This window comes from Strongylocentrotus purpuratus, unplaced genomic scaffold (genome assembly GCF_000002235.5).
Source record: "Strongylocentrotus purpuratus isolate Spur 01 unplaced genomic scaffold, Spur_5.0 spur5_scaffold_3, whole genome shotgun sequence".
NCBI classification, from domain to species: domain Eukaryota; kingdom Metazoa; phylum Echinodermata; class Echinoidea; order Camarodonta; family Strongylocentrotidae; genus Strongylocentrotus; species Strongylocentrotus purpuratus.
In genome coordinates, this window is record NW_022145609.1 from 8,546,471 (window position 1) to 8,568,473 (window position 22,003).

At 38.8% G+C, this 22,003-nt stretch overlaps 1 protein-coding gene and 1 long non-coding RNA gene across 2 annotated transcripts; both read right to left on the reverse strand.

Annotated features, from left to right (window-relative positions):
* Window positions 1–2,810: 2,810 nt before the first annotated feature.
* On the reverse strand, window positions 2,811–6,576 carry LOC105439992 (CD209 antigen-like protein E). Its single transcript, XM_030996696.1, has 5 exons — window positions 6,567–6,576; window positions 5,290–5,397; window positions 4,439–4,584; window positions 3,929–4,047; window positions 2,811–3,009 (listed from the first exon to the last, which is right to left on the reverse strand). The coding sequence occupies exons 1-5, from the start codon at window positions 6,574–6,576 to the stop codon at window positions 2,844–2,846; spliced, it is 549 nt and encodes a 182-aa protein (XP_030852556.1). The 3' UTR covers window positions 2,811–2,843.
* Window positions 6,577–7,303: 727 nt separating this feature from the next.
* On the reverse strand, window positions 7,304–10,862 carry LOC105437021. Its single transcript, XR_004066149.1, has 3 exons — window positions 10,762–10,862; window positions 9,710–9,852; window positions 7,304–7,420 (listed from the first exon to the last, which is right to left on the reverse strand). It is a non-coding gene; the product is annotated as an uncharacterized LOC105437021 (long non-coding RNA).
* Between the last annotated feature and the right edge of the window lie 11,141 nt (window positions 10,863–22,003).

Consider the following 22,003-nt stretch of genomic DNA (forward strand, 5'->3'; position numbering starts at 1 on the left):
CTCTGGGCTTCACACACGTACACACAGCGCCTTACCTATATCAGCATGCATGGTGTGTGTGCATAGGCATAGGCTTGCAAATGTTTCATTTCTGCTCTAGCATCTCTACCTTTAGCAAATTTATTACAGATCTACAAATATCAGCTTATCAAATTGCAGTGAAAAACTGTTACTTAGCACTAAGTTACAATTACTCTAGCAATCAAGGATAGACCTCTCTCGTCATCAAAGCCACTATGGACCCATTTCTAAAGATTTTACGGTTAAGAATTTATCATAGATCTATACACCTCTAAATGGCACTAATATAATATCAGCTTATGAAATTGCCGTTAAAAGTTATTACTTAGCGCTAGATCTAAATTAATATTATTCTAGCAATCAATGATAAGCCTTATCGTCATCGAAGCCACTCTATATAAGGACTAATTTCTAAAGATTTTATGGTTGTGAAATTTATTATAGATCTACACCTCTACAAGGCTCTAATAATATCAGCTTAAGAAATTGCTTTGATGTTCTCAGGTAAGAATTCCTGCAATAAAAGAAGTAACAAATAAAGCTGATATTATTAAAGCCTTTTAGAGGTGTATATAGTCTAGATCTATAATTGGGCGGCGGGTTCAAAATCGGTCGGCAGCCTTTGACCTCGCAGCTTCGATTTTTGACCTATATCGCTCAACGGCGAACGCTGGATTAGGTCGGTGCCTGTCCGGCGGCCTCCCGGGCACTGAGCGTATTTTGGTGCCCCGCCGATCAACGGCCGGCCGCCGGGCAATTTCTTTAAGATCAGCCGGTGGCCCGTAGGAAACCGCTCGGAATTCGGTGGGTCATTAGTAGGGCACCACCCAGGCATCGCTGGGGCTCTTCAGCCTGCTCGATTTTTCCAGAAATCGTTGGGCGATGCCTAAATTCCAGCGGCGACCTAGCAGGCTACAATCGGTCGGTCGCCGTTCTGAGTTGTGACCATAGCTTATTTCATGAATATAGGGTGTGTGAGATATTGTAGTGTGTCTATGTATGAATAAAACAATTTAACACATACCCACTATTGTTGAGTGGAGTTCCATCAATCCATTGGAACGTGCCCTCTTGATTGATATCATCGAGTCCAAACCAATACGAGTTATCTCTAGCCAGCTTCATGAGATGCATCTGGTGAATGCATTGAGAGAAAATTATATCAGAAAGAGAAAAATCACCAACGATTCTTTCTAATGTGCCATGATAATGATAGTCGGATCATTTTATCAATGTGTCTATGGTATATGACATCATTGAAACTTGAACTAGTTGAAATAAGATATAATTTTGTTTCCTTATAATGTGCTCATCACAACAATATAGTGCTGCTCTATAAACCCTTTTCCAATTGTTTTCCCATAACCTAACATAATCTCTATTTCCCTTACATTAATGTTATTGTTTCTATTTTACATTTTTTGCACACACTATTGCTAAATTATTAAAAGCCCGTTACAATTTGTATCACGTTTTATTTACACGTTCCATACTTGGAATGAAACTTGTTAATATCACGATGCGTCCTTACATTAATTTCTTCTGTTTTAGGCTGGGCAAGATCACCTCCTTGATCCTGGCAGTACTTTCTAGCAAATGAGTAGGATGTCATCGAGGATTGAGAGATATAGTACAGGGTTCCATCAAGGCGACTCCATTCATTTTCAGGAACATCTACATATTGATTATAAAAAGATGATTGCCATTATTAGGTGTTCATCGTGTTTTGAGACAGAAAGATGACAGACTTACTTCGAACCATTACGTGTTATTGCATAATTTATATTCATCATATTTCATACTAATAAAACATTTCATTGCTATGAATGCGATGAATATCCCATTATTATGAACATTTCTCTACTTCCAAATAATGTAGGTATCATTAATCCTGCTTTTAACCGTAGCTCTCAGCGCGCAGTACATTCAATGAATAATTCCTACCAAGTACCCACTTACTACACGTGGGTCGAGCGTGGCTAAACTGGATTAATGTCTTGACAAAGGACGATAGTGATGTAGCAGGGATTCTTAACCCTCTCCTTGTAGCATGTAGGATAGTATGATGCATACGATTTTGGAAAGGTTGTGAAATGCGGAAAATAACTTAATAAATTCCAACTCGCTTTGCATCCTCGCACAAGTGTATTTTGTCATGATCACGTAAATTTACATGAATAAAATCGATACAAGCACTTTCAAGGGGTTAAAACTTTGAAAAAATCTCTCTTAGATTCGCTTTTACAGTGTAATTTTCATCGAGATCTTTGCGACCTTTGCGATGATGCAAACCCCTAGTCACTAGATAGACGCATACTCTGATGACTTATCCACAAGGTTAAACAAACAAAAAGAGTCAAAATAGTTAAATTGTAGTTAGAAATGAAATAAAACAACAATAACAATAAAATACATGAGTTAAGAAAACAAAGAAATACATAAGAAATTATCAAAACAATAGATAACATAAGGGATAAGCTGGCTCTTCCAATTCTTTGTCGTATTATTATTCTAAATGGACTAATGAATATATGTAGTGAAAAAGAAGGTTTGAATATGAATAATATATGATTTATGGGTAAAAATATTATGATTTTATGACTATATTTGCATAAATTACCATAAATATGCAAATGAGTGAATTTCTCAAAAAATTGAAATTATCATATTATTCTATACACTTCACTTGTCATGTGTGCAATTTTTTGTGGAGACCTCAAAGAGCCCGGCCTTTTTAGGGTTAAGTGCCAAACTTTTATCGAATTGAACCTTAAGCAATTTGAAATAAAGCAAACCATTTTTCGTTGAAGAAACGGAAACGATCATACATCATTGGCATGTGACTTACCCTGATAGCGTTCACATATGAAGGGTCGTATGCCATTGCATGAAACATCAACCCATCCCATGTCTGGATTAGTAGGTGTTAGAGTGGCACAATCTTGACCATTATAGTCGTTTGGTTGATCAGACCTCCATGAAGAATACCTGTGTGTATTGCATAAAGGAGAAATTAATGAGCAAACAGACGGTTAAAGAACGGTTTTATAAAAGATTGTTTTTTAGGGGTGCGTGTTTCTATTTGCTTTGTTCTTAGTTTTGTGGGTTTAGTTTTTTGGCATTATATTGGCAGATATGCAATCTTATTTCTGACAAGTGAAGTGTAATAACCCATGTCATATAAGTGCATTGTCTTATTCTTGGCTTTTAAATATTTAATCTCTCAACAGTAGTTTTGAGCCGAAACATCTATACTAATATACTTCCTCAATCAAAAAGCAAGTTCCCCCACAATTCTTTTCAATCTTACTCGAGAAAAAAAAATCATGAAATTAATGTATTCGGAAAGCAATGTATGCACTGCTGTTATACCTATATTCGGATTGCTAGTAAGAAAATTTTTACTTTTGATGCGGATTAAAAATACAAAATAATATACACTTGGACATGTACAAACGATGAAAATCATTAAAAAAGTATGCACCCTCCATTGCATTACGAAAGGCAAAATGCATGGGGTTTTTAGTACTAACTATACGATGTTCGGATAGATACGAAGTCGCGATTCATACGCCCCTAAATGCAGGCTGCAGATACGAAGTTCGTATCTAGAGAGCTTGACATTTTGTGTGTGAACTGTTATTCATGTTAAAACGTGTTTAAACTAGATGGAGCATGCGCTTTGTTTGATATGACATGACCTCAATGCGCAATGGCACTACTGCGCATTTTAAGAGCAGTAGTTAATCACGAAACGATTAACGATCGCACCGACATTTCTGTGTGTGAATGATGTCGTTTGTACAGCTGATTAGTTTAAAGCCCTTTAAACTAATCCTGTTTATATATTTTTAGCTGTGTGTGAAAAGGCTGCAGGTTAATGGCATTCCATATTTATTAAACCTACTGTAAAGGTGTTCCGTCGATCCATATAAATGTGCCGTCATTAGCTTGGTCAGTCAAACCAAAAAATATCTGGTCATCTGATCCCGAATATTCTTCAGAAATCCTGACATGGAGAAAAGTCTGTTTGGAAGGGGAAAAATGTCACCTCATTAACTTCATTCGTTTTTCATGTTTAATAATCAGTTTTAAAATAATTGGAAATCACAGTGTTTACATGACTGTTATATTACCTATGCTATCAACTACAAATCATCCTTTTTGGAATTGGCATTTGCTTCCGATTTCATCCCGCATTCACGAAGAACCGGTTTGTCTATCAAGTCACATACGTCATTCAATCGTGATATTACTTTATGAAATATTCTTTCCAATATTTGTATAGCTCAATAGCCACGTAAACCTCCAAGCTGTGATAGAAACTACTAATAAAACAACCAAAAATGTAATATATGTTTAATGATACAACATTTCAGAAAGCTGAATGAAAAGGAGTACATATAATTGAACATACATTGATATCGTGTGATTTGATGAGTGCTAAATCAGCTCCATGATACTGACAGTAGGTCCGTGCATCTGAGAAAGACCGAGCTAGCCATGACGGAGAGGTGAAATAATCTAGACCTCCAAATGATGCTTCACTATTTTTATCAGATACTGTAATAAAGCATAATTTCTAGTAGAGAGTTTAATGTGATGAGTAAGAGTGTGATATTAACTAAACTAAATTGCGTCGACTTTTCTCTGCCCAATTACGGAGCCCTTTGTGGGCCTAACAGTCGATGATTAACTTTGTTTAATGTTCCAAATATGTATGAAAACAGAGGGCGATTGCATTTGTTGTCATTTTTTAAAGGAAAACTTTTTCATCCACTGTCTGAAGAAGAAACTATTTCGTCGGTGTAAGCATCTCCCTGGTGTAAGAATGCGCAAGATTTGAAAAAACGATTTTCATTTTTTCCCTGAAATAAACAATTGCAGTGGTATCTTTTGTAGTAAAAGAAAATAGCCAAGTTTTGAATCAGCCAGACATCCCATAATGGTGTTCAAAGTGGAGAATGCATGGTTTTGTTTAAATAATAGTAACGGATTTCATTTAGGAGGTGGCGCAATATTCGAAATATCTATAAAAAAAAAATCAATTTAAAATTCAGCTTGTACGAATAGAAACATGCTCCAGCGACGATTGCTTTGCAATCGATTTTTTTACCCTAAACGAGGTCAAAACTTCAGCCCTTATTCTTAGGCTAACCCCGACCTTAACCCTTACCAACATGATCCAAAGACAAATAGTTTGTTAAAATATAGCCCGGAGCAACTGTCACTAGAGCACAATTAATGTTGGATCATCAGAATGCATACCTCGTGTACGCTCACAAATGTACGGTGAAGATAGCTGTGGAACCTGGTCATACCATGACGCGCCATCACGCGTACCAAGACAACCCCAGGAGTCAGCATTATTTGGTTCTGTGGTAGTATACCAATCATTATACCTAGGTGGAAAAACGGTTTATAAATCAAGTTCATATTGTGACCATTGTCATAATTATTATGATTATTAACAATAATAATGATTATATATCATGATAATTAGTAGTACATGTAGTACTAGTATAGTAGGAGTAATAGTAATAGTATTGTTATTAGTATTATTATCATCATCATCTTCATTATTCTTATCATTATCATTATTTTCATCATCATAATTGTTTATAATATTGATAATAATCATGGAGGTTCGGATATACATCGTTAAACTGAACCCGAATTTAAATCTGTATTCACATTAACCTCATCCCCCCTCCCTCCCCCTCGATATGCTACAGAAAAATGGAAGTATGTATTATGCCACAATATAGAGCAGAAATCTGTTCGTAACGTCATTATCTTGTAATGCTGAGCCGAGCTTTTTACATTCCATCTGCATGATATTCATCTGAAAAATAGATATTACAAAGTATGCTAATAAAGTGTATACTATTTTAATGAACACTGGATACATTAAAATAAAAATTGTTTCGCGGAGAATTGTAGCTACAGATTGAATCTAGAAAGGCATAGGCGTTCATCAACATGTAGTATTTTATCTTGACTGATCTTGACATAGGAAACATTTGAAGAACATACTCGAGTGCAGTATCATCCAGCCAGTAGAAAGTTTCCTTGCCACTCCTCCGAAGCCCGAAATAGAAACAAAAATATTGATCATTTGGATTGATTGGAGGTAGAAGCGATTTGAGGAATGTCTGTAAGCAAAATTGAGAAGAAAACAATCTTAATAAACGTATGATGTATTCACAAGTCAAGTCAGAATGAAAAACTTTATTGTGCTAATTGTAATAGTCAGAATGATAAGAAAATCAACGAAATCGGTTTTATACAAGAGCTCTATAGGCCCGCAAGAAATTATGAATAAAATAATCTATCACTGGAAAATATAGATGTAAAAATATGTTATTACTTCTAATATATACAGATTGATTCTGAACAAAATAAATGTTTTTTTTTGTTGGGAATACTCAATTTCTATTTAAAACTTTTAATTTAGGGGAGGGGTGTACATCCGTTCAAAGATAGTATGACCGTTTTGTTTTGTTTTGTCTAGTTTTTATTTCATTGCATAACAATATACTTACTTTTACTCATTTCTGCCGTGTAATTCAGTAAAGCGTTGCGTTAATCATGATTATTCGATATACAATAGGCAATTTGCGAATGAAAACACATTTCAAATGTAATTAAAACCAATTTAGTCCACAGACAATTCTCTACGCCTATCCACCACCCCCTCCCCCTCCCCCTCCCCCTCCCCCTCCCCCTCCCCCCCCCCCCCCCGCGAACCACTTGAACGCGATAACAGACAGGATTGTCTGAAATCAATTTGAAATTAAGTGTGCTGAAATTTGAAAATCGTGCCGGCCAATAGTTCGCTCCGTGGATGAGGGGGGGGGGGGGGGGGGGGGGGGTAGGAGCACAATTTTGTAAAAAAAAATTTGGCTACCGAAAATTTTAAAATCGCACCACCCTTGAGCGGTAAGGTGGGGGGCCATCTCCCCCAAAAAGGTAAAATTAACGTGTTTTTGCACGTTTTTTTATCCCCGGCCCCCCCCCCCCCCCCTCCTCCCTGGATCCGCCTATGATAACAGACGTGATTTTCTGAGAATATGGTCAGTGAAATCTGGTTCGTCGTTGTTTGCGGTGACATGGGTGGGGTCTCTCTATCGGGGGTGTACAGATTAAAGTTGTAGGTACATGTAGTTTGCCCTGTACTAGCGTATATTTTAGTTTCCTCGATTATCTTAATCATCTTGACCGAGTGCATACTGTATAAAATGTGTTATAAGACTTACGTTGATTTCGGCTGTCTTGATGATAGCCAAATCACCGTGGTAACTTTGACATGTTTCCCTGGCAGTACTTGGCGTTGCGTGGGGTGTGAACTTGATGAGATACTGAGATTCACCGAGCTCTTGCCATCTACAGTCATTGTCTGTTTATATAACATTAAAGACAACGTTACGCTATGCTGAAAATGAAAAACAGCTACTGAACTATTCCAAACTTAAATATTGGATGGGCTATCAAATCCAAAGTGTCAATGAGTATATATTTAACCCGTTTACAAGTATAACGATGCAAGCATTTTACAGCACTAGGCATTCTATTCATGCACAGTACTCATCATTAAAGGGCAATTATCCAACCCGTGTAATAAGTTAATTTGTATGAAAGCACACACAAACGATATAAAATATGGTGACAGTTTGAAATTAATCCGACCAATAATAAGAGAATTATGAAAGTTTGAAAAGCGAGGTCTCTAAATAAGTGCGAATCTCAAACTGGTAATTTAGTCTTTGGATGGTGACGTAGACACGGACAACTCTATCATTTGTCGTGTACAAAAAGTTTAATACCTTCTATTTTTTATTTCCCGTTTCCTTCATTGAGGTACTTTTGAACATATATTATGAAAAGCATATCATTATATACCCTCTGTAGAGAATAGACCCTCCTGAGTCATACATTTGTCAAAAATGTACATGTAATTCATTTAGTGTGTTGGAACAAATGGAAAGTTTTCCGCCTCTACATCATAGAAACATTACCTATTCAGCCAATTCAAAGAGGCCATACCTAAAGTGATTTTATTTCACCTTTGAAAAAATTCATAATTTTCTCATTTTTTTGTCTGATATTTTTCCAAATTTTGCCAGTCTGCTACTCTGCTCTTCAAGCTTTCTTCTAGTCTATAGTAGTTTGTTATGAAGGTTGGACTGACTTTAATACTATATATCAAAGTAAAACAGGTAGACGGTATGCTATTATATATTGAGGACGATATTTCTTTGGTGGAAATTTTATGGCAATTTTCGTGACATTTTTGGTGAAATTTTCTCGAAATATTGTCGAAATCCGCGAAAGAATGGTACAATATTTTGCGAAAATGGCCGTAAAATTCCACCACAATAAGCTGAGATAGCACGCACTCTCTTTCATAATCATAGGGATGTCAGTAGACAGTTCCGGTACAGTGAGACTACAAGAGTGCTGTCATGGTCAATCATATTCAAATTCAATCATATTTATACACATATTTTAGAAATCGTCTTGGACATCGCTGTAGACATTGATCTCTTCAATATACATCTACCACTCTTTAATTATATTTTAACTGGACTTTTATTGACATACTGTACGTCTGGAAATCATTTAATTTCATTTCAAATTGTCACCATTTTTAATAAAATGATATGAAATATATATTCATAAATTGCATCGAATAACTAATCGAATAATCATACTAGGCTAAATCATACATACGTGAACATTATGATTGGCAAATGAAAATGGTTGGGATACCCCTCCAGAAAGCATGTTAAATATTCGTAAAGCATGAACATGAATTAATTAATTACAGCAAGAACACTCTTTAAAATTACTATTGGAGTAATATATGGACAAAAAACTTTTAGGCTTCAAGAACATCATCTAAATGTTATCGCAGAATGTTTTTACTTGACATTACTCATTATTGTTCAGCAATCAACATTCACTTCAATAAATATGTGATGACATCACCTACAAGAGTGTAAAAGAATTATTGCCCCTTTAAGCTTGGTAAATTATGTAAATTTTACACAATGATTAAGGTTAACGATTTGATTCTTCGTTCGGCTCTTATCATTTATAATTAATTGTGTATCGTTACAGAAATGACAGCCCATCTAGAGCATGAATATCTGATGATCATCTCGAAATAGTGTGTTAAAAAGGAAAATGCGTTTGATCGTTATTTAGTATCAAAACGGCTCTCTGGTATAATTGTTTTGATATCACTGTACACGCCGTAGATAAAAACTGGGCACAAATAGTAAACAAAATTCGATCGTAAACATTTTGTATCAAGAACAGTCTGCCAATATCGATCTAGAATATATACAATGTTATTTATTCAATAGAATGAATCCAAAAAGATACTCCCACATCCTTCTCAATAGAAATGTACATGACAAGCGCCCAAGAGCAGGACCAGCTAAGAGATGGACAGACTGCATCAAGGCGGACTGCAATAACAGACAACTTAATTGACTCCCTGACTAAAGCCAGTAGGCTAACAGAAGATAGGAAGGTGTGGCAAGCCGTTGTGAAATAGAAACCATCAAACAATCCAGAGATGGTGTGGGCGGCTTAACTCAAGTAAAGTAAAGTTATCTTACACGCTCCTTCAGAACTGGACTAAACAAGGTGAGAACGAAAAATGACTTGAAATACCTACCGATAGGTATTTGGCAGATATGTTGTCTCTCTGATGTGCATGCTCGTCGGTTCCATCGTCCATGTATCGAGCTACTTCCAGACCTCATTACAGCACAGTAAGGTTTGTCTGGGTTGTATAAACTAGAATCCCAGTTGGTATACCTTGAAAATGATTAATTTATATATCTAATAGAATTAACAATTAAAGAATCATGAACTCCACGGAAATACTAAATAAATATATGAGACAAAGGCCCACTACATTATGACTCGGTTGTCTTTGGAGAAAAAAAGGACATTGAATCTTCTGGTAAATCAGTATGAAGTGCTTATGACTGATTTTATAAATACATTGAAATGGTAGATTTTACATGTAGCTAGGAGTTTTTCATTCATTCCTTGACGGAACTTGAGTCTAGAGAAAGTATAATAAAAGTACATGCTTTGGCATTATCATAAATAACTGCTAGCAAAAAAATATCATTTAGTAGCATGAATTTCAATTGTCGATTTTGGGATATAAAACCTTAGCGGTTTGAACTTGTGACACGTGACATTTCGATTTATTACACAAACGTTGCAGATTTTGCATGACTCAGAACAACCTGGAATATGAAGATTTGATCAAAATGTGATATATTAGCAATAATTCAATGATTTATGTGGTATTATGACTCTCAAATTAAATTTTAGTTCAAAACGATTTGAATAATGATTTAAGATGAGACGACTCAGGGTTAGAGCAGTGGTCTCGTAATCAGGAGATCCGGGTTCGAAACCAAGTGGCAAGTCAATGCGCTACTGCCATTTGGTAAGCCATAAACCTTCATTACCAAGTCCCTCGTTCGTAGAGGACTTACGGCCGTCGGTCCTCTGGTTGCTAACTCAGAAACATAACGTGCCTTCCTAGCAGTCAGGTAGAACCAATCACACACAAAAATTAGGGTTTCACCAAAAGAAATCCACAATTATGCACAGCCATTATTACCACTGCCATAATGAATATTTGTTATAGGAAAACGATTTGAAAAACATGAGTGGCATTTTATCACGACGATAGTTGATACATACTCAGGGTCCATTCCATCAATCCATTTGTATTCATCATCCTTATCCGTGCCTTCTAAGCCGATGTAAAAGTTACCATTCCTCGCCGGTAATCTCGTGGCAATGAAAGCCTATTCATATTATGAAGAAAAGAGAAATATATTGGAGATTAATATCAACGTAGCGCATTGCAACATTGTCTAATCTCGGGGGAGGGGCAAAGTAAACACGCCCCCTCCCCCCCGATTCAAAGGATCAATATCTTAGTCGCATGCATTGCGTTCAAGGCTCAGCCCCCCACCAGTTTAGTTTAAGTAAGCGTATGCATGTTCCCTCCCTTTGAAAGAACCCCCCCCCCCCCTAAGTCCGGTGTGTATACGGGCCGATTTGTGTGTGTATTACGAGCCGGACTTTGATGCGTGAAAATTACCCCTTTACTGGAGACTTGGGAAACATGAATGCGGTCCCTCCGTTCCCGGAGTGGAAGGGGGAGGGGGGGGGGGGGCCGGGGCTCAGCCCCCTCGAACTTTCGGCTCATTGCAGTAGTGGTTACAATGGGAATGTTCAACCAGTATTCTTAAAATTTTCAATCGGAGTTTCAGATGTCACATTTTCCAAACACGTCAACGTATATATATATAAAGGTTTATGTTTTTAATTTCACTGGTGGGAAATCGTGAGACAGTGGACACAAGCACCAGTTTAGTTTTTTTATTATTTTATCTGAGAATTAAAAATGGTGTACCTGTTGGGTGGTTGGATTAATGCCTATACCGGTCAATAACATAATTCTTGAAAAGTTTAACTTCATAGAACATCTGCCAATTAGAATACGATTTTTGCTATCAGTATCAGTCTTGACAACATTCCACCGCCCTATTCGTTCTGAAAACACAAAGAAGGCGCCAGAAAATCATGATAATTCATAAGAATAAGTAGGCAACGGTTAACAAATGTTTAATTTGAAAAACGTTAATACGGTTGGCTCCATGAAAATTCTGATAAATATCTAATGTAATACACGATAAAAGTGCGTACGTACATTTTGTTCAGCTGATGTAATGATTGGCATGTCACCTCCTAAGCTTTGACAAAGTGCACGTGTGTCGGAGAATGTCTTGTGGACACCATGGTAGAAGACATACTGATAGCCACCATACACATTCGACCCTGATGTAGAACACTCTTGACATTCAACTGTAAGATAAGAATAAGAGACAATGAAGCAACACGTGATTCTTCACACAACAGTGGGCTATACCCCCCTCCCTCTCCCCCACCCAATCACCGTTTTCGAATTGCCCATAAAAAAAGAACAAGGAAAACAGAGGGATGTCATGATAATGAATATGTATCAGATTATGCAAATGTGACACCTGTGACCTCAGGAGGTCAGATCGCATGTGCGCGATGTATATGCGATACGCGTGACTTGATACCCAGTGCGGGGAATAAACACCGGACTATGGTTTATGGAATTCAACTACTTTGTTAGTTTGTTTGCACTTAATATGTGACATTGGCGACGAGGATTAATGTTTCTTGGATGTTGAATCTGTGGCTACGAGCTGGAAAAGTTTCAACATGGCATTCGCTGGAGCGGAATTGTTAGCGCTTCGAGGAGTTCCACACTTCGATCCGACGGGTGGTGCAAGTATTGTCAGCGGCAAGTGGAAAGCTTGGCTTGAAGAGTTCGAAGCCTACGCCGATAGTCGCGGCCTGTTTCTGGACGGATGTACGCCGGCCCAGGAGGCTCAACGGAGAGCACTGTTGCTGTACACTGCGGGGCCTGTGGTAAGGGAGACTTTCAAAACACTTCCCAATAAAGGAGAGAGGAATGAGTATCAAAAAGCCACAGATGCCCTAAATGCTCATTATGTTGTCAAACCTAATGCTACGTTTCAAAGACATTTGTTCAGGAAAACAAAGCAGGAAGATGGTGAAACGGTTGCCCAATTTGTTACCAAATTACGACAGGTTGCTATTGGATGCAATTTCGTAGCTGGGGATGTAGAAAACCAAATTCTTGACCAAGTAGTTCAGTACTGCAGAGCTGATAAACTTCGCAGGAGAATGCTGGAGAAAGGAGGTGAGCTCAAGTTAAATGATGCATTGTCCATGGCTGCTGCTCTAGAAGCTGTTGAAGGTCAATTTAACTCCATGTCATTGAGAGAGAGAGAAAGGCCTAGAGCTGGTGGACAAGTTCAAGTGAACCAAGTATCGTATGAGAATGACAGAAAAAAGAATTTAGAATGCTACCGATGTGGGAACAAAGGACATTTTGGGAAGGATGCATCATGTCCAGCCAAAGGAAAGATCTGTCGGAAATGTGGAGGCCAAAACCACTTTGCGACGATGTGCAAAAGTAAGGCCAAGAGCACAAGTGAGGCGAGAGGAAAATTCAGAGATGGGAAGTCCAGAGATGGAAAGAAGTATAAGAATAGAGTTCGCCAAGTGGAAGGTGAACCCGGACATGATAGTGATGATGACAACAGCCGTGGCCGTGATCAGAGGTACTATCAATTTGCTGTGAATGGTGATCATGAGAAAGTCCCAATAATCATTGGAGGTGTCACAGTCCCAGTGATAGTAGATTCGGGAAGTGATTGCAATGTAATAGATCAGATATTGTGGGAGAAACTGAAGAAGGACAAAATCATCTGCAAATCTACTAAGAGTACCAAGAGGCTTTATCCGTACACATCACAGATACCATTAACAACTGTTGGATGTTTCACAGCCACCGTAGAAGTTGGCAAGATGAAGTCGACTGCAGAGTTTGTTGTCATCAAAGAAAAGGGAGAACCTTTACTGAGCAAACATACGTCTAGAGAGCTGGGAGTGCTCCAGGTGGGAATTGTACATGTAAATGCGGTACAGAGCTATGCAGGTTTAAAGCATGAGTTTGAAGCAGTCTTCAAAGGGGTAGGGAAGTTGAAGGGCCGACAGGTGCGGTTAGCAGTGGATGAAACGGTGAAGCCAGTGGCCCAGCCTGTGCGAAGGACTCCATTTGGACTGAGAAAAAAGGTCGAGATGAAGATTGCGGAATTGATCGATCTCGACATCATTGAGCCAGTTGAACGCTCCACGCCATGGGTAAGCCCAGTTGTCATAGTTCCAAAGAGAAATGATGAAATAAGACTGTGTATCGATATGCGTAGAGTGAACGAAGCAATCATAAGAGAACGTCACCCCATTCCCACTATTGAGGAAGTCCTACAGGAGCTGTCGATTAGCAAGGTCTTTTCGAAAATAGACCTGAAGTGGGGGTACCACCAACTGGAGTTACATCCGGAGTCTAGAGAGGTGACAACCTTTGTCACTCATTGTGGGCTATTCCGCTATAAGAGACTGTTGTTCGGAATCAATGCTGCTCCAGAGATTTATCAATATGAGATACACAGAGTGATAGCTGGGATAGAAGGAGCTGCGAACATATCAGATGACATCATTGTGCATGCATCGACCCAGAAAGAGCATGACAAGAGGTTGAAGCAGGTGCTTGGCAGACTGCGGGACGCAGGACTTACTGCAAATGCAGAAAAGTGTAAGTTTGGTGTCTCTGAGTTGGACTTCATGGGGCACAGACTGACTAGCGAGGGACTCAACCCAGGATTGGCCAAGGTGAAAGCAATTGCAGAGGCCCGTGAACCCCAGACTGCAACTGAGATGAGAAGTTTCTTGGGGCTAGTCAACTACTGCGCAAAGTTCATTCCGAACTTTGCTACATTGGCAGATCCACTGAGAAAGCTGACCAGAAAGGACATGCCATTTCAATTCGGTCATGAACAGCGACAAGCATTTAAGTCGCTAAAGGAAAGCTTGATGAGTGCAGAGACCCTGGGCTACTATGATCTAAATGCACCGACAAAGGTCATAGCGGATGCCAGTCCAGTTGGCTTAGGAGCAGTGCTGGTGCAGGTGCATGCTGATGGCCCGAGAATAGTAGCATATGCCAGCCGCTCGTTAAGTAACGTTGAAAGGAGATACTCTCAGACGGAAAAAGAAGCCCTTGGACTTGTGTGGGCTTGTGAAAGATTCCATGCGTACCTGTATGGAATAGAGTTTGATCTAGTGACTGATCACAAACCGCTTGAAGTCATTTATTCACCGAGATCTAAGCCATGTGCGAGAATAGAGCGGTGGGTTCTGAGGCTTCAACAGTACAAGTACCGGGTAGTCCACATCGCAGGAAAGTCCAACATAGCAGATCCATTGTCAAGATTGCTGAAGGATGATCAACCGAGAGAAACTTCTGTGTTGGAAACAGAAGCAGAGAGCTTTGTGCGTTTTGTGGCAGTCCAGTCAACGCCAGGTGCGGTGACAACGAAGGAAGTCGAAAGAGAATCTGAACATGATCCTGAACTCGAAGTTATCAGAGAGTGTATTCACAGTGGACAATGGGATGATTGTCCATATAAAGCATACATTCCCATCAAGGATGAACTCTGTATAATTGGTCAGTGTGTGCTGAGAGGTAGCAGATTGGTGATTCCACAGGCACAGAGGCCAAAGATGGTGTCATTAGCTCACGAAGGACACCTGGGCATTGTTGGCACCAAACAGAATTTGAGAACCAAGGTATGGTGGCCAGGATGTGAGAAAGATGCAGAGAAATTCGTCAAGACTTGTCATGGTTGCCAAATCACAAGCAGGGGTAATCCACCAGAACCAATTCGAAGTACTATGTTGCCAACAGGACCTTGGGTGGATGTAGCTGTTGATTTCCTAGGACCACTTCCGACTGGAGAATCTATACTTGTGGTAGTTGATTATTATAGCAGATACTACGAGTATGCAATCATGAAATCAACCACTGCAGAGAAGACAGTCAAAGCCCTGGCTGAAATCTTTGGCAGACATGGGTTACCTGTGACGTTATACTCAGACAATGGACCCCAGTTCATCTCAGAAGCTTTCGCAGAGTACATGAACATTACAGGAATTCACCACCATCGGGTGACTCCTAAATGGCCCCAAGCCAACGGTGAGGTCGAAAGACAGAACCAGAGTATAGTGAAAAGGCTTAGGATTGCACAGGCAGAAGGCAAGGATTGGAAAGAGGCCTTGCTGACTTACGTCGCAGTCTACCGGGCTAGTACTCATTCGACAACGGGAAAAAGCCCGGCAGAAGTGTTGTTCGGGAGAAAGATCCGAACTAAACTACCACAAATCCAGGACCTTAGTGAGGATCAGGAACTCAGAGACAGGGACCTCCAAATGAAAAGTGGTGCAAAACACTATGCGGATCTGAAGAGGGGAGCCGTACATTCTGACATAGTGCCAGGAGATAAGGTGATAGTAAGACGTGATGAAAGGAGGAAACTAGACACGCCATACTTTAGCCAGCCATACACAGTGACAGCAAGAACAGGAAGTATGGTAACTGTGAAATCTCCTGACGGAGTCCTGTATAATAGGAATGTATCAAGTGTAAAAAGATACATGTCCCGAGACACTCATAACGAAGCTGCCAATCCAGAGAGGACAGACGGCAATCCTGAGGCGGTGACCGGTATTCCTGAAGGGTCGGACGGTAATCCTGAGGCAGAGACCAGTACTCCTGAGGCGGTGACCAGAGATCCAGACTCAGAGGCAGCGAGCAACACGTCAGGCGGTGACCAGAGACATCAAGATGGTGATACCCAAGCAGAGACAACAAACACCAACGTTCCTATGGCAGCTAGTAGACCACAACGCCAGAGAAGATTCCCTAAGCGATATGATGATTTTGTGTGATTCCAGATCAATATGGTGGGGATGAGCTCTTTGTAAAATAGCGACAGTGATATATGAAACTACATGTGCCAAGGAGAAATGTTTGGAAATCATTGGTTGAAGCCAAGTTATGATTTAAAGGGTGTACGCCTTGCGCTGCCCATATTTGTGAAATCGACATGTTGGAGAAATCACCATAAAAAACCACGCGTACGAGGAAGTTGTGTTATGTGCTAAAATAATAAGTTCTGATATATATGTTTCAATATTACACATACATTAATCAATGTAAAAGGGTGTACGCCGAACGCTGCCCTTATTGTATGTGATAGGTGTTGCGAAAAACACAAGTTTGAGTTGGAGCATCGATCAGTTTTCAACAATGGATTCAATCATCGAAGAGAGTATTTCCAGAAACTTCAGTTTCAGCTAGTCGTATGAACGCTTGGAGATAACAGATGATTTACACAAACTCAAAACTAGAACTCAAATAGTATCCAGTGAACAGTTGAACTTTTATTTGGACCACAGACTAGATGCATGAAAGATATTGCATGAAAGATATTATATTGCATGTTATGTTTTATGTTGTTCAACAAAGTTGTTTGGAAGATAAAACATTTGGGAAAAGTTTATCGACCAGATAAATTTGTTGTTTGTTAGAAGTTGATCTTTGGGGAAAAAAAAAAAAAAGAAGAAACAAAAGCAAATGCACCAAAGCATGTTTATTTCAGTAATTCACATATGGCTGAAACACAAGAACAAAAGAAATATTACAAGAATTTTCAGTGAAACTATAGTATAAAAATAGACCAGGATAAAGTTTCATTCTGGCAAAGGAGGGATGTCATGATAATGAATATGTATCAGATTATGCAAATGTGACACCTGTGACCTCAGGAGGTCAGATCGCATGTGCGCGATGTATATGCGATACGCGTGACTTGATACCCAGTGCGGGGAATAAACACCAGACTATGGTTTATGGAATTCAACTACTTTGTTAGTTTGTTTGCACTTAATATGTGACAAGGGAGTCATCTGATAATGTGTTTTTTTTAAAGAGGAATACGGAAGTAAAAGGAGGATCTGACATTAATCCTTTTCACCTTCATTTTATAGCCCCTTTAATTAATTTGATTTTAAGTGGTACGCAACTATTCCCTTCCCCTCCTACAAATTTCTAGGGGCGTCTTATCTACGGCAGGAGCAGTTCTTTCCTCAATCATGTCGATAATTGTCTGTCTGTCCTGTTTAACGTATTTTCTCGATTACTTTGTCCCACCTCCCAACCCCTCCACACGCGCGCTTTCCTAGATTAAGATCAATGCTCATATTGCATCCAAGCAACCCCTCTGATCCGTTTATTATTCCAAATAAATTACTTTCACTTTTTTAAAGAATAAACACTTATTTACCAATCATACAGTGGGAGCACTTAATAGAGTGGGAGCACTGAGTTGAATGCTCTCGACTCTCATACAATAGGTCCCTCTCCATGCCCTCAGGTGTATTAAATGGGTACCGGGGCCAACCGGGCAATGCCGGGGTATTAACAATTACGGTACACACGGGAAGGGCTGTATTAATACTGATATGGCTATCCTGGTTGTGTACATAGGACCACATCATTATTATACCCACTGTTTCAGGTGAATATAATATGTATATGGTTCTATGTTGTCGATTTATAATTGTGAATGTAAGTTCATTTTAATGAATCTTTAACCCTATGTTAACTGGGGGGATCAATTTGACCCCCCCCCCTCCCTGTTGTAATTTCGCGACTACTCCGAAACCGCGGCAGATTAAGTTTTCCTTTCATGACTTTTTTCTTTCGAGTGTTACGCATCTTTTTAAAACAATTTGTTTCGAAAATCGGACGTATAGTTACAAAGTTACGTGATCTTTTGTCTTTGCATGTCAGCCCGAAAATTGCTAATTGTTGTGATTTGTGTACAAAACATATGGGGTCAAAATAGTTGAATTGTAGTTAGAAATGAAATAAAACTACAAAAACAATAATATTCATAACTTTAAAAAAATAGTGAAATACATAAGAAATTATCAAAACAAGAGATAACATAAGGAATAACCTGGCTCTTCCAATTTGTTTGTGTTGTATTATTATTACAAATGGTCTAACAAATATATATAGTGGAAACACATGCTTAAATATGAATAATATATGATTTATGGGTAAAAATGTGAATTTTATGACCTTATTTGCATAAATTACCATACATAGGCAAATGAGTGAATTTTTCCAAAAATTGAAATTACCATGGTATTCTATACACTTCACTTGACATACATGCAAATTTTCGCGGCGATCGGCTGTGAAACGGCCGAGATCTTAGGGGGGTCAAATTGACCCCCCCCCCCTCCCCTCCAGTGAAAACCCGGTCTGAAATAGCCCAGTTAAAATAGGGTTAATAGTGATAGCATACTGTTCACAACAAAAAAAATGACTGGTGGTAAACAATAAACAAGTATTGATACTTTTGAATTCCATAGGCCATTCCATTCTTTTGGAATTGAATAGTAAAAACATCCAGTAAGTTTAATACAAACCTGTAATAGACGCAAGAATCCATATCAGAGTAAGTGACAGGAACATCCTTAACCATCCAAGTATTGAATCCCCAGACATTGTCAATATCACAGAAACACAGAGAGTAAATAGTGAAGTCCAATATTTGATATTATCAATTCCCTTCTATGTACACATATCAAAAAAGATTGTGCTTGTACTTTTAGTAATATCCATTGCTATATATCCTGGTATGACGGAGCAGCTTGGAATGGCCTGTGATCTGATTCCAGTACCCAAATATTGTGAGAGATTATTGAAAAGAAAGTCGATTATGCCATCTATCAAATTATAGGCAATGTACTTCCTCCTTGTGGGATAACACCGCTAATCAGAGGGTGGCGAGAGCAACTGAGGTATGATGAAGTGTACCGCGCGAAGTGAAATAGATCAGAGTTTTGATGATACGTTTGTGGTAGAATGTACTTTGTGAATCAGTCATGTTCTACATGGACAAAAGGACACCAGAACAGGCTATTTTGATCATCACAAAATTTCCACGCCATGACGCGGAAAAGCCGAGTATGACTTTTTTGTACAAGGTTATTTCCGCTTTCCAGGCTAATCGTTTTCTAAAAGGGCCACAGCTGAAATAACAAATACATCAACCTGTGATATCGATAATTGATACTTTGGTTGTATCCATGTCTATGAAATGAAATTAATCTGCAAATTCAATCTTCATCAAAGTTATTATAAATAACAATCTATTGAAATGATTCTGTACGATCCAAGAATATTCACACGACAGAACTTTTGCCTCCATCAAAGGTACTATGTTCCATTTGCAGGCCCAAAAAAATGAAAAGGTAAAATTCCAACGGTGTTTGAAAGACAATGCTAATTTAAAACTTCCATCAAAACGAAAGGGCTTGAAAATATATTTCAGGGGGAAAATAACGACCATTAGTTGTCGAATCGAATTAAGTTATTGCAATGTCTGATTTTCAGACCCTTTTACCGAATGGTCGTCCGTTTTATGCTGCACACAAATTTAATCAGTTTAATTTTGGCCATAATTTTGGCCATTACAGGTAGTGGGTTATTGATGCTGACAAATTATAATGTACTTGTACCTATAACAGCTCATTTGATGTGTGTTATTACCAAATAAAAAGTCAGTCAGTCACTCAATAGTGTCTGACAGTGAAGTCTAGAAGGTAAATGGGTTTCCTTGCATAATTTGAATACTAGGACACTGCTAATGTTTAAATTACACAGATAGGGCATACATGACATATTCATAATTCTTGCAAGGTTCTACAGAATTTGATGTCGGCTGCAAAAGGGACATATAGTATCTTTAAACGATTTCATATTTGTATAATTCTAGAACAGCGCTCTTAAATTTTCGGTCCTCATTTTAAACAGTTCAACCGACCCTGTGTCTAAGATCACGTTTAATAAAAGGAAAAACTAGACTTTACATCTACTTTCTTAGTTAAACCAGATTTTGGACAAAAGCCAAAACCCAGTGCCGGGCATAATTTTCAGTAGAATACGGGAAGAAGGTTGTAACCTTTGAGTCATTACCTATTCAAATGAATATCCATGGATTTGAGAATAAATGGAAAAGGTAAAACATTCATCTATGGTCTATTGATAGTACCAAAATATTGTGAATAATGTGGACTGCGACCTGGGTCCCGTCTTAGGATGAGTTGCGATTGATCCAAATCAATCGCCAGTCCCCCGATCAATCGCAAGTTTGCAGTCTCCTTTATCTTATGTACAAAGTTGAAATTAATATCAATCGCAAATAAGAGATCCTTGAGATTTCCCATGTGGAAGATTATCATAGTAGATGTTCCATAAAATGATTGCACACCGAATAAATTAGTTCTCAACTGCATGGCGGCAAAATTCTGATTCCATGCTTGTGTGTGTATAGTAAAGTTTAACGTTTGATATAAAGTTGTTCCTCTCTTCATATTTTCTATTCATCATAACTAAAAGATTTATCTAATCCAAACAAAACTTCTAGACAGTTTGTTTTTACTAATGTCACACTGGGTGTCAACTGTACAAAGAAAAATCAAGTAAAGGAATGTCTGTTTTACCGGGGCATGGTCCCTTTGCATCCATTGCCTTGTGATAAGGGAATAGCGAACATGTAATTCAGTTGAGGTTTTCTGCTTGGTATGGGTGGTATTGTGTTATCATACCTCCATTGTTAGTGATCGGCGAGGCGCTAATTGCTTGTCTGGATAAAGTCTGCAAACCGATCAATACACAATTGCATCGTACTGGGTTTCGTAGGGAAAGCCCCTGTTAAATAAAACTCATCGGTGTACTTTATAACAGGGACTGAACGTATACTTAAATTGACAGGGGATGAAGGCCCGTGATACTCTTTTGAAAATGAAAAATATTTTGGAAAGAATACAAGGTGATACAAGATGATTACTTTATCTTTCCCTTACACTCCAGATGTGAATATAGCAATGAAATATAATATGATTGTATTAATATGACCAGGGGCGGATCCAGCCGGCGTTGATAGCCAAATTGGCTGAATTTGGGGCTTACCTTAGATGTGGCGTAAGCCCAAAGCCGCAATGCTCTATGATAGTCATGCCCCTAAACCTACATTAGACGCTAAAATGGACGCCGAATTTTATACGAACCCAGCAGAGAACGATAGACCACTTGAATAACAATTTCCTGCATATCACTGGGCCCATGATACTTCTATCTGGGTCTCCAATAAGTCTTCGAACCACGTTGTCACTCCTCCCTGACATAGGCGTACAGAAACATTTTCGCTAAAGGAAATCACGCCTTTTGAGCAGAATCTGAATCTTTAGGTTTGTTAATCTTCCTACCCGAATATATGACTAATCTGGCATCTCACTCCTCGAGTTTGGGGTGCTGGTCTCCCGAATATCGAAACTTTAGGTATACATTCCAGGGGCTAGAGTGTCTATATATAGCCCCCTCCCCCGGCCCTCCCCC